At 41.5% G+C, this 13,638-nt stretch overlaps 1 protein-coding gene across 1 annotated transcript in view; it reads left to right on the top strand.

The window, feature by feature from the left end:
• nwd1 (NACHT and WD repeat domain containing 1) overlaps positions 1 to 12,239 on the top strand; it is a 28,886-nt gene extending 16,647 nt beyond the window's left edge. Inside the window, exons 13-19 of the mRNA XM_041792180.1 lie at positions 666 to 923; positions 1,390 to 1,480; positions 1,936 to 2,084; positions 3,405 to 3,678; positions 10,911 to 11,464; positions 11,643 to 11,748; positions 11,884 to 12,239. Of these exons, the coding sequence (XP_041648114.1) occupies positions 666 to 923; positions 1,390 to 1,480; positions 1,936 to 2,084; positions 3,405 to 3,678; positions 10,911 to 11,464; positions 11,643 to 11,748; positions 11,884 to 12,194 (1,743 nt within the window). The 3' untranslated portion in view covers positions 12,195 to 12,239. The remainder of the gene's footprint in view (positions 1 to 665; positions 924 to 1,389; positions 1,481 to 1,935; positions 2,085 to 3,404; positions 3,679 to 10,910; positions 11,465 to 11,642; positions 11,749 to 11,883) is intronic.
• The last annotated feature ends 1,399 nt before the right edge of the window (positions 12,240 to 13,638 follow it).

Raw genomic sequence — 13,638 nt, 5'->3', positions numbered from 1 at the left:
CATGTAGCCCACTCTCAGACATCCATATCTAGCGGCACAAATCATTTCATTTAATTCTGATGATGTTTAGTGGGTGAAATAGAGCTTCAAACACTCTGAGTCCATGGAAGAAGTCCTGCATGTGAAGGGGTTAAAATGATGCGCTGGCACTATCTGCTGGATCACTGTGGAATGGTGAAATTTAGAGCCCAGGTGATCGACTGACTGCATAGAAAAGGTTGCTATATGTTGTTCTGGTGCCATAGACACACAGTCAAAAAATGTGTTTTTAATGGAAGTCTATTGTCCAGATTTTGGACCAACAAGGATGGATGGAGATATTTGGCGTCAATAGAGTTCTATGGGCAACACTTTTTCTGTTTTTTTTTTTTTTTAATATGAAGAAAAAAAATAACTTTGGCCAAATTTGTGCCTCAATCTATAAAAATGTGACCATCAACTCAAAATAATGATGATAAAAATGATGAATCTCCTCAAAATGGACACAGTAGGATCTGAGGGTTAAATGTCTTGTCACTGTGTTAAATTCATTTAAATAAAGGTTAAATAGGATTAAAAGATCACTGTTTTATTCTCATTTTACACTACCTCCCAGTGTTTTTAAGTTGAGGTTTGTAAATGATTAAATTGTGAGCTTTGTGGTTGGTTTTTTTTGCTTGTTCCAGGTGAAGGTGTGGAGTCTGGACAGCTCTAAGCTCCTCTTCAGCGGCAGTGATAACTCCCTGGTCCTGGGAGTCCTGGAGGATTACATAGTCTCTCTCTCTGACACTGGTCAGGTCAGACTATTTAATCCTGTTAACCCGAGTCAAACTGTGGAGACCCAGCTGGAGAACTCAGAGAGGAGTGTGACTCCTGTGAAGGCTGTGATGTTACCCAAACGAGGGAAAGTGTTCCTGGTGTCCAAAGGAGGATTTCTTTACCAAGTACGTTCTCGCGATTATCCTAACAGAGGAACTGAGGATGTGCATGAGTTTGATCCAAGGCCCTGAAGATCAGTTGTGCAGAATTTTATGTTTGCAAAAACCATTGAACTGTGAAAAAAAGATTAATGATGCACAAAAACTATTTTATCATCTGCAAAATCTTTGCAAAAAAATCTGCAAGACAGGAAAAGATAAAAAAATGAAGAATTTATATCTGTGCTGGTCATGAATCCACTTTAAACATATTTTTTTAGATACGACTAAAGCGTCAGTGGTAATGGCAGCAATGATAATGGGGACATTGTGAAGCGTACATCCAACAGAGTGTGTGTTAATTGAATTCTAATGTTTGATGGATTTCTTGGTGAGTGTGAACCAGCAGGGGGCAGCATTTCCTCACATTCAGTCAGTGTTCAGCCATTAAAATCCCGACTCTGATTTTTTTATCTTCTGGATTTTCCTGCAGATTTCCAGGACGGGTAAACACACCGTGTCTGAGTTTCCTCTGGAACCTTCTCTGCTCTCCGTCACTGAGGAGGAGAAAATACTGATGGCAGGTAAAACTCACAAAGACTCTTTAAATCCCAGAACCCTTCAGTCATGTGTGATTATATCAGAATCTGCTTTCAGGTTCTTAAAGTGTCTGAGATCGTTTCAAGATTATTTCACAGTCCTAGAAATTTCTAGAATATTTGAGGACAGGCTGCTCCTGCTCACATGTTAACAGGTCATTCAGACCCCCCTCATTTTTTCCATTTTATGTAGCAGCCTGATGCTGCAGCCGTTTAAATTTATTTTTATTCTCATTCTGTTTTCACTTTTTCATGATGGGGTACTGAGTGTACATTAATGAGAATAAAGAGGAATTTTTCAATTGTAGCATCAGGCTGAAAAATCAGAAGTTTTAAAAAGTGAAGGGGGTCTGAAAACTTCCTGAACGACCCGTTTATTTGTTTTTTTCCCTTGTCAGAGAAAATAAAAAGTATAAAACATAAAATTTTCTTGTGAGCAGGTGGTGATCGGACTCTGAGCCTGTTTAACATCGACAGAGACTCTGTGGACAGGTTCCTCGACCTCCAACATGACGACCACGTTCTGTCCGCCGCCATCTCATCAGACTGTAGACTGATCGCCACCGGAGCTGCGGACCAACTCATACGAGTACGAGCTCAACACAAACGGGACATGTAGAGAGGATTAGAAATGGAAGGACAGAAGGAAGAAACTTGATGAATCTGTGCAAAAATGTACCACAATTAGAAATAATACAGCCTTTATTCTGGCAGATGTCATGTTTTCAGGTGGCCCAGGTTTACAAAGAATTTAATTTTCTTTCCTCTAATACAGCGTTACTAAACCAAAGAGCCAAGTTGTTGAAAAATACCTTTGCAAGAGCCACAATCTAAGTGGTGAACAGTAGCAATAACAGCTTAAAGTAGCAATAACAACAAGTTTAAGGAGGCAAAATGGTCAACAGAAATGGGTGAATGGGTAAAAATAGGGCAGAAAATTTGGAAAAAGGGTCAGAAAGTAGCAAAAATGGGTGAGAAGTGACAAAAAATGAGTTACAGGTGGCTAAAAGGGGCAAAAAGCAGCCAAGAGTGGCAAAAATAGGAAACAAGTGGTATGTAATGGGAAAAAGTTGCTTAAATGGATGAAAAGTGGCAAAAAAAAAAGGTTAAAAAGGGGAAAATTGGATAAAAGTTGCAAAAAGAAGTGACAAAAATGTACACAAAAAAAGAGAAAACAAGTGGTATTTAATGGCTAAAGGTAGCTTAAATGGGCAAAAAATGGTAAAAAAAAAATGGTAAAAACAGGCAAAAATGGGGAAAAAGGGGAAAAAAACAGGATAAATGTTGTAAAAAGTGGCAAAAAAGTAGGCAAAAGTGGTATTTAATGGCAAAAGGTAGCTTAAATGGGCAAAATGGGATAAAAGTGGCAAAAATTGGAAAAAAGTGGTAAAAATTGGTAAAAAAGTAGGAAAAGGGGTATTTAATGGCAAGCTTAAATGGATGAAAAGTGGCAAAAATTGTTAAAAAGGGCAAAAATGGGATAAAAGTGGCAAAAAAAAAGGTCAAAAAGGAGGGAAAAAGAGATATTTAATGGTAAAAGGTAGCTTAAATGGGCCAAAATGGGATCAAAGTGGAAAAAAACTGGGATAAATGTTGCAAAAAGTGGCAAAAAAGTAGAAAAAAAAAAGGCATTTAATGGCAAAAGGTAGCCTAAATGGATGAAAAGTGGTTAAGGACAAGGGCAAAATTTTTTTCCCTTTTTTAAGGTTTTCTGGGGAAATAATATTAAAATGAAGACATAAAAGAGCCACAAATAATCACAAAAGAGCCACATGTTGAGGATCACTGCTGTAATACATTCAGAAATATCACAAACATCCTAAAGCAGTTCCTATCCATGATTTCAAACGTGTGACTGTAGTCTCAGATTTTTATGGTTGTGTCCTATCATCTGAACCGTCTCTGTCAGATCTGGTCCGTGACCACAGGTGCGTTGTTGGACTCCCTGTGTGGCTCCGATGCTCCCGTCACCTCCGTGTTCCTGCATAAAGGCGTGGTGGCGTCAGCGTCCACAGCTGCTTCCTGCATTCACCTGTGGAGTCTGAAATACGACCAACGACACAAACCCCTCGCCCGCATCCCTGCAGGCTGCGCCCACGTCGCCCTCACCAAAGACGCAGATCGGGTTTTCTACGTCCGACAGCAGAGCCAGACGGAGGTCATCAGCTGGAACAACCTCACAGGTCAGGAACTCTGGGAACTCACAGGATCTGATTCCAGTACTGTTAGACAGGGACCTCAAAGGCCCCCCTCCCCAAGTTCAAGTTGTCTTAATGTGCAAAATATTAAATAACGCACTTGTGACAAAGTCTGTCCACTCTACCTACTCTGACTGCTCTCTACCACGGTGGCTCCCAACCTGGGGTCTGGGCCCCCCTGGGGGGCGTCAGAGATCCCAGGGGGAGTGGGACCCTGTCTCCTACGCGGTGTCAAAATAATGTACATATAGTTTTTAGACCATGATTAGAAACATCGTTTATTAGGGCTAACCTAAAAGATGAAAAACAAAGAGAATCTGTTGATTTTTGTTAAAGACAACAAAAAAAGGCCACTTTTTTAAAATTAATATTATGAAATAATTTATTTTTAAGAAATCTGACTCAGAATTTCAGAGTGTAAAAAGTTTGAAATTTACAAGAACTTTTTAAAATTATTTTGTAAGTTAAAAAAGTCTTTGATTTTGATACTAGAATTTTTTTTTTTATTTTAAATTTACATCAGTGTAAACTTGTGTACAAGAATCCAAACTGAAAACAGAAGCTAGATTTTCAACTTTATAGTCTATAAAAGTCTAAGTTTTGGTCCACGTACATTTACAACTTCTAAAGTAAAAAACATTTTTTCCTCGTAAAAAGATTTTACAATTTTAAACTTGAGGATTTTGAGTTTTTTCTTGAAGATTAATGGATCGTCTTATTTTTTTTCCCCTAGTGTCCCTGGCACTCCATAGTAATACTGGAGAGTTTATACATAGATATTTTGTCAAGAACAAGTGTATCCAGGCCTGTTTATGTTGGGATTTTGTAAAGGAAAAGTATAAAAATTGTGAGTAATTTTTCTAAGTGGGTCCTGGAGGATCGTAGATTTTCTTAGATACAAGTAGACGGGCCCCTAAGGAAACAAGGCTGGGAGCCACTGCTACACCTTTTCATGGTTTTGCTCCAGTTTTTCTTCTTCCAGTTGTTATGAATTCTTAGATTTTTAAGAATCGAGAATCCTTTTCCCCCACAAAAACCCAGTGAACATTCACCCTGCTCGTTTAGGCAAACTTGGTGCACCTGAGGTGGCTGCTCCCAGCTGAGAGCTGTTGTAATCAGCAGGGCTGGGAGGTTATATAGGGAGCAGGCTGCTGCTCAGTTTGGGTTGGGTTTTGAGTGTGTGAGGGTCAACACCATCAGTTGGCTCTCTCTATTTGAGTTTGAGTATAAGGAAAAAGAGATAATGTTGTTTCAGGGCTTTTGGTTTGTGTGTGAGGGGGAAAATCAAAAATATTTGATTTCGCTTACCCCTTATTGGAAAATAACTCCCACCTATCTTTATTTTGGGTCAAATTTTTAGTTCTTCTATCATTTTGATAGACTTAGTGGGTGGCAGTGAGGAGCAATAATCCCCTGCCACCTTTTTGAAACCCTAGACCCATTTTGTTTTGTTCATGCAGTTTTTGTTAGGTTCCCCATTAGCGACCTTTCTTATAAAACTTGGTTTATTACAACAGGTTTATTACAACTTGCATTGTAATAAACCTGTTTTAGCAGGTACTTGTGTTGGTCGCTGTAAAATCTTGAAAATTTGTGTGCTGCATGAATTATGGAGTTTAGTGTGGAGTCATTTGTTGAGAACCCCACTTGGGAGGCACTTAACCTATGTAAAAAGGCTGATCTGTTACAAATTGCTCACCAGTTTGGCATCACAGTAAAGGCAGGCAGTAGAAAGGATGATATTAAACAAGCTGTGGTTTCTTATTTGTTGGAGAAGCAAATTCTCCTTGATGACTCTGAGGCTAAATCAGAGCGTGGTGAGGAAGAAGGTGAAACTGACCCAGCTGAGGATGTTGCTCTGAAACAATTAGAAATGAAGTTCAAGCTTGAACAACTGAAATTAGAACAAAAAAAGAATGGAATTAGAATTTCAGGAAAGAGAAAGAGAAGGACATACGTTTGAAAGAACAGAACATCCGTTTAAAGGAATTAGAACTTGAGGAGCTCAGAATAAAGTCGACACAACAGTTTATGTCCAAAGAGTTTGATCTTGCTCGTAACAGCAGACTTGTGCCACCATTCAATGAAAAAGAGGTGGCTGAATATTTCACACTTTTTGAGCGGGTTGCCGACACATTAAAATGGCCCGAGGAGTTCAGGCCATTGCTACTCCAAAGTGTGTTGGTAGGCAAAGCTCAAAGTGTTTATGCATCGCTGTCTGTAGCTCGAAGTTCTGATTATAAGACTGTGAAGGAGGCCATTCTCCGAGCCTATGAGTTGGTGCCAGAGGCATATAGGCAACAATTAGGTGAGACACAAACTCACGTCGAGTTTGCACGAGAACAACAGAGTTTGTTTGAGCGTTGGTGTAAATCGCAGGAAGTGAAGGATCTAGATGATTTAAAAAATCTCATTCTGCTAGAGCAGTTCAAGCGTTGTGTGCATGAGAGAATTACAACGTATCTCAATGAACATAGAGATTTAACTCTCGAAAAAGCTGCTGTCCTGGCTGATATACTCACTCATAAGTCAACATTTGCACCTAGGTCTCCTAGCACTAACAGAAAACACCCACTAAAATCCCCAATCACCCCTTTTCCAGGATCTGCCATAACTTCAGAGTCAACCACTTCAAGCCAAATAGAATGTTACTACTGCCACAACAAAGGTCACATAGTCCGTGACTGTCCGGTCTTGCAAAAGAAAAATGAGAAACCTAAAACAGTTGCCTTGCTGGGAAGAGACATAATCATTGAACCACTGTTTGAGATCTTTGAACCTGTCAAAAAAGATGTGCCAGATGAGTTTAAGCCCTTTACCTCGGAGGGATTTGTGTCTCTGCCTGGAGATAATGCTAAAAAGCAACCTGTGACGATACTGCGTGACACGGCAGCGTCACAGTCCATTTTGTTGAGGGGAGTGTTACCCTTAACTGAAGAAATGAAAAGTGGAAACAGTGCTCTACTGCGGGGGGTAGGGATGAACTGGTTTAGAGAACCATTGTTTAATGTAAATTTGGATTCTGGCATTGTTAAAGGTTCTGTTGAAGTTGTGATTAGAGATGGTTTTCCTGTAGACGGAATCTCATTTCTCCTAGGAAATGACTTGGCAGGTGACAAAGTCACAGGTCATCTACCAAACCCTATTGTATTGGAGGTGCCTAAAATTGAAGAAAAGGAAGGGTTGGTGGAGTCACACCCTGAGGTTGTGTCTTGTGTTGACACCCGTGCTATGGCTAAGAGAGAAGCTGGTAGCACTCGTTCTGAAGATGTCAGAGATCTCACTTTGGTTGATTTGTCTGAGACATTTTTGTGCGATTCTGACTCTGAGATTTCTCCTGAAAATAAATTGTCTATTCGTGAGCATGTTTATGCTGATGGGGATGTTGAGCATCACATTTCAGTCGGTCTCTCAGAGACAAAATTGTGTGATGCAAACTTTGTTGAAGCCCCTGAGTTGGCTTTACCATTGGACAGCTCAAAGGTGAAAGCAGATGTTGAGATGAACAATGTCTCTACATATCGCATTAAAATGTTTCGTGAGCAGCTCATTGCTGAGCAGGAGAAAGATGATTCTTTGTTACCCCTGTGTGTTGACCTCTGGTTGGAAGAGGATTATGATGGTGTTCCGGTGGGATACTTTAAGAGGAGTGGCGTTTTGATGAGGAAATGGCAGCCATGTCCTCTTGTGAAAGGTGCCAAGTCGGCGGTACCTCAGGTAGTTGTCCCAACACCACTTCGTCCTGAGATACTAAGGCTGGCACATGTAGGGAGTATGTCTTGTCATTTTGGTGTCAATAAGATGTATGACTGGATTTTACAAAATTTCTTTTGGCCAGGTCTGAAAACAGACATTAAGAAAATTTTGTAAAGCCTGTGAAGTTTGCCAGTTAACAGGCAAACCAAATCAAGTGGTGCCAGTTGCTGCTTTGCAACCCATAACTGCTTTTGATGAGCCATTCAGCAAAGTGCCGGTGGAGTGTGTGGACCCCTGGGATGAGGGTGTTCAAGTTTTGTTTGCAAAGAGAAAAATCTTGGAAGATCGAAAAGCTCATTCTCGATCATTTGATGTTGAGGATCAGATGTTGATTTTGTTGCCTGTTATGTCGCCCCTCGAAGTGCAGTTTTCCGGAAAATGCACTGTAGTGAGGGAGATTGGAAGCTTGGATGGCACTGTGTCAAGACCCAACTTCAGAAAAAAAAAGCGATTGCGTCCCATTACCTTGATAATGGTTGTGACACTGATGACCCTGGTTTTGGGATGCTTTGAGGTCTGTGCCTCATTTTCTGGTCCTTTGGTGGTTTATACAGACCACAACCCTTTGTTGTTTCTGCAACGAGCAGCATTTGCTAATTGTAGGCTATTCTGGTGGAGTTTAGCTTTGCAGGAACTACCCTTGGAAATCTAGCATGTAAAAGGAAAGGACAATTTAGGCGCGGATTGTTTATCCCGAGTGGTGGTTGATTAAATCCATTGTATGTTCATCTTTTTTAATGGTGAATCTTTCTATTTTTGAATGACCTTTTCTTCCCTCTCTGGAGGGAAAAAAAAAATCTGATTTGGAGTAAAACAAACAAAACAAAACAAAAAAGTAAAAATTGTGAATCTTTGGAAAATTGTCAAATTTGTTTTGTTCTGTAATCTAGAAAGTTGGCTATTTAAGTTGATGATTTGGACATTATATGGTTTTGTGGCCTGTTCAAACATCTAAAGCCATTTGGTTGCTTAACATTTAACTTTTTTATATATATATATATTGGAGTGGGGGTTTGCTTTGTATTTTGTCAACAAATCTGTTAGATTTGTTGTCTTTTAGGGGGGAGGTGTTATGAATTTTTAGATTTTTAAGAATCGAGAATCCTTTTTCCCCACAAAAACCCAGTGAACATTCACCCTGCTCGTTTAGGCAAACTTGGTGCACCTGAGGTGGCTGCTCCTAGCTGAGAGCTGTTGTAATCAGCAGGGCTGGGAGGTTATATAGGGAGCAGGCTGCTGCTCAGTTTGGGTTGGGTTTTGAGTGTGTGAGGGTCAACACCATCAGTTGGCTCTCTCTATTTGAGTTTGAGTATAAGGAAAAAGAGATAATGTTGTTTCAGGGCTTTTGGTTTGTGTGTGAGGGGGAAAATCAAAAATATTTGATTTCGCTTACCCCTTATTGGAAAATGACTCCCACCTATCTTTATTTTGGGTCAAATTTTTAGTTCTTCTATCATTTTGATAGACTTAGTGGGTGGCAGTGAGGAGCAATAATCCCCTGCCACCTTTTTGAAACCCTAGACCCATTTTGTTTTGTTCATGCAGTTTTTGTTAGGTTCCCCATTAGCGACCTTTCTTATAAAACTTAACACACAAGACGTAACACAGTTATTGTAATTATAAAAAAATAGTAATCAAAGCAACAATAACATCTAAAACTAGAAAAGCAGTCGGAGAGCGCAGACCTCTGCCATTAGCCCTATCTCCCAATATTGAAGAATCCTTTAATAATATTCCTGGATCCCATGTGCCTCCCACCACAGCATTTGCCGATTACTCCCTCCCTGGTGGGGTACAAACATAGTGAGGCAAAGCATTGGCTTTGCTACAGGTGGACTGTCATGGTGGAAGTATTGCCTGCTGGTGTCAACAGATGCACTGACAGTCTCACTCATGGTCTCACCCGACGACTGAAAGTCACAGCAGAGGGTGAATATTCCTCTATTCCTCCTGGCATTGTGAGTATTCTCGCTACAATTTGCTGTCTTTCTCTCTGTTACACTCTGACTCGTCTCCTCCGCCATCTCCTGGTGTAAAGTGGTAACAGCGCAGACCTCCGCCATTAACCCTATCTCCCAATAGTACAGAACCCTTAAAAAAAATTCCAGGATCCAGACGGTGATCCGGATCACTCCCAAAATGTAATCAGTTCTTCCTTATGCCATTTCTGACATTTCCTGAAAATGTCATCAAAATCCATCCACAACTTTATGAGTTATTTTGCTAATAAACAAACGAACAAACAAACCCACCTGATCACATAACCTCCTTGGCGGAGGTAATAGCTTACTTTACAGCCAGAACAGTGGGAAACTTGCAGGCTTTGGCTGGATAATCCTAGACAAAGTAGGCCTTCAGAATAGCCGGTTTCTGAGGATAGTCCCAGTTTTATGAGACCCACCTTGTTCCGGCCCGTGAAATGTCCCTGATGTGAATTTCTAAAACTCACAAAGTTCAGCAGGCGCAGCAGCCTGATTGTGGCTGAGAGACTGCTGATTTAAGTAGCATTTCACTTGAAAACACTGTCTGAAACTGCTGTCAGTGTGCAGAGGTCGTAACTACTGTTGTTATAAGGACTGAACCAGAAGAATCATGAGGCTTTCATGGAGCACTCACGTTAATTTCATGTTGTTGGTGTGAAAAATGTGACCAGGGCAGTGATATGAAAAATCCTCGCCTCTGGTGTCAGAGGGTAATTTCTTCCAAATTATTGCATAAGAACATGGAAGAGTCAGTGGTTTTGGCGTGACAGTTGGTCATTTCACGCCGCAAGGGTCTATACTGCTGCTTCAGTTAACTGGTTTGACTCCAGCAGGACAAGATTACCTACATTTTTATGTATTTTTTAAGTATGTTGTGGCAGATTTGTGGTTTCAGTTGCACTCTGAGGATTCCATACCCCACTTTAGCATCCGGACGTTCCATACCATCGAAGTGAATGGGAAATGAGGTGAAGGAATAAAAACGGTGACTCATCTTTGAAAGGCTGCTGTTAAAAAAATGCTGTATGATATAAAGAGGCTGAGTCACACTGATACAGACTAATGTCCTGGAAATATCTTGAAGGTTGAGTGGAGTTTCTAAGTTGAAGTATGATTGAGTTTTAGGGGTTTAAATGAGGGAAGAAAAATGTTAGAATGTGCCCCTTTTGAACATCCTATCCATTCATTTCAGTGGTCCCAACTTTTTTGAAAATTGTTGAATATCTCTAGTAGTTTGAATGACATGAATTAGAAATTTCATAGCAGGAATGTCCTGATTTGGCTGAATATTCTGACATTTAAATGGTTTGAATACTTTGAAATTTGTTTGATAAGAAGTGAGCCAAAAAAATGAGAATTCTGACTAATGCAGTTGTCCGATTATTTCAGGGCTAATGCAGTAATAAAAGTATTACAGGGGGTTTTTTGCTGATAAATGAAACCGGGCTGTTCTGAACCTTCCTCTTCGTCTCTCTGCAGGCTCCCTATCGGAGCGTATGGCGGTCTCGGCTCAGGTCTGCTGTCTGGAAGTGGCTCAGCACAAACGGCTGCTTTTCTGCGGTCTGACCTCCGGCACGGTCCTCATCTACCCGTTAGCCCTCCCTCAGGAGACGCTCTGTATCCCCCCTCCAGAGAGCCTCAGCAGGGTGATCTGCCTTGCCGTCAGCTTGCAGGAGAAGCACATGGCGGTGGCATACGAGGACTTGGTGTGTCTGTTTGAGATCACCACCAGAGACAGCTTCCCCACGGTGGAGGGGCCCCTGCAGACGTTCCCTCTGTCCCTCCTCCACGCCCCGCTGTCCTCCATGGCCCTGCTCACCGACCGCAGGCTGCTCTACGGGACGAGCTGTGGCGAGGTCAAGCTGCACGACTTCGGCAGTGGCGGCAGCTCTGATCTGGAGGCTCACCGCAGCAGAGTGACGTCTGTGACCGTCAGTAACTGGGGGACTCATGCTCTGGTGGGCTCCGAGGATGCCGTGCAGAGGCTGTGGGCGCTGAACCCGCCGGTCCTGGACCACACCATGGAGTACAAGGTCAGAGAGAACCATGGATCAGTTTATCTGGTTTGGATGATTTCTGCAGAGACAGTCAATGATTCCCATGTTCCTTTTTCAGAATTATCCTGTCAGTTTTTAAAATAACTCTGATATGAAGCCTATAAAAATTAAACACATAGACAGAGAAGTACAGAACCTTTATGCTGTTGTTCAGGGTTTTTTCTTCGAGGGCGTCCTCTCTGCTGCTTTCTCTGAGAGCGACAAGTTCGTCTTCACAGGATCTCAGGACAGAACGGTCAAAGTCTGGGACGTTGCCTCAGGTACGAACCAACAAAACAGTCTGAAATGTCTGAACTGAGCCTCCGCAGCTCGAATCAGACCGTCTGACCACAGACCTTTACCTGTGGCCTTATTTTAAGTCTTTCATCAACGTCCATCTCCTCTCCACCTCCTAGGTAACCTTCTGTTTGTTCAGTACGTCTACTCTCCGTTGGTCAAGATGTTGACGTACAGAAACGGCTTCGTGGCGCTGTCTCGTGGGGGCGCAGTCATCAGGGAGGTCTTTCGCTGTCCGGATCACGTCAGTCCGGAGTGGAACCCTCTGAAAAATGTGAAGGCCCAGTACAGAGTCACATCCAGAGACAAGAACCAGGACGCTTTGCAGAGCTCCGCGTCCGACCTGCAAGACTTTAACCCCGCCCAGTTCAACCTGAACCTCATGAGCATGCTCAAAGCCAAACCCTCCTCAGCATGTCTCATACTGTAGGATAGTGAGGCTCAACCTGAGGCTCCAGAACCCTGAAGTTTGAGGGGATACCATGTAAGACGAAGGAAATAAATTCATAAACAGGTCTCTGACTAGCTCTCATGTACATACTGTACTGTAAAGACAGAGAGCATTATGAATTTTTAATATAAAGATGATTATTGTAGCTTCTTACTGAGGCGCAAACAAAACGTAGAAATCTTAAGGTGCTGCAAGACATTTAAGCCACAGAGCGTAACTTTTACACCTTAAAGCAACTGTTTATAAGTATGGAAGAGGATCAGGGCCATTTTCGAAGGAGAAAATGATTTTAGGCAAGTCGAGCTTGAAGTCAAAATGACAGGGATGAAGTCGAAATTTCAAGAATAAAGTTGAAATTTCAAGAATAAAATTTAAACACAATTTTGTGATTAAAGTTGAAATGATGAGAAATAAGTCTAAACTTGTTATTACTAACAGCGGATCATAGATGCTGTGTGTTTATGTGGCAAAGAGAGAGAATCTCTTTGTTGTTAAAAGGAACCCTGCATGATCAGACAAGTTCATCTTGTCGGATAGATATTTGTATCTCTCAATTACACATTGAATGAAGAAACTCACTAGATATCTGCATTTTGAGTAAATCTGAGTTTATAAATTCACCAGGAGACCGCCACGTTTTGGTCCGTGCTGGCGCAGTGACGTCACAGTTCCACAGTGATCCTCACCGTTCCTATGCAGTAACCTGCTTCAGACTCAGACTGGCAGCCATTGTTAGGGCTGCATCTCAGAAACGCAGCACGTCTCAAGCACAGAGAATTGTAAAGACTGAGGTCTCTTCTATTTTTTATTTGCGCCACAGTTATCTGTCCATCTAGACAGGAAAATGATAAATACAGAGCTATATTTACCTTGTAGCAAATATGTATGTCCACATCTGTAGAAAATGTTTGAAATCTGTTTCTTGACGAACCAGATGAAGGCCACAAGCTAAAATGTGTCTGTTAAATAAAGTTGTTCCTTGAACTTCTCTTCTTTATGAGGCTTTTGGTTTCAGGTAAAGATAAACACAATACAAAAGGACTTCCGGTTTGCGCCTTGCAAAGTAAAAGTCCACTTCAGCAGTTCTTTGGAGAAACTCGTATGTTCGTATGTACATAACACTTTTATTTTGAAAATCTCCCGGCAAGCTTCCACTATACACTGAATCCAGTCACTTGTAGGAGGCTTATTGAGGTAAAACTTAGTAGGAATGACAGAGCTTTGACAGCAGAAAGACAAAACCAACACACAGCAAACTCATGTCAGCAATAGCTGCAAGCAGAAACAACGTCTGGAAAACGGTTACTGCTTAGCAACGGAGAGGAGCGCTGCCGAACCGTGACGTCACACTATCAGCGCAGATCAAAACACGGCAGTCTCCTGGTGAGTTTATGAGCTGAAATGTACTCAAAATGCAGATATA

This window comes from Cheilinus undulatus, linkage group 7 (assembly GCF_018320785.1).
Source record: "Cheilinus undulatus linkage group 7, ASM1832078v1, whole genome shotgun sequence".
NCBI classification, from domain to species: Eukaryota; Metazoa; Chordata; class Actinopteri; order Labriformes; family Labridae; genus Cheilinus; species Cheilinus undulatus.
This window is presented reverse-complemented; position numbering and strand designations above follow the sequence as displayed.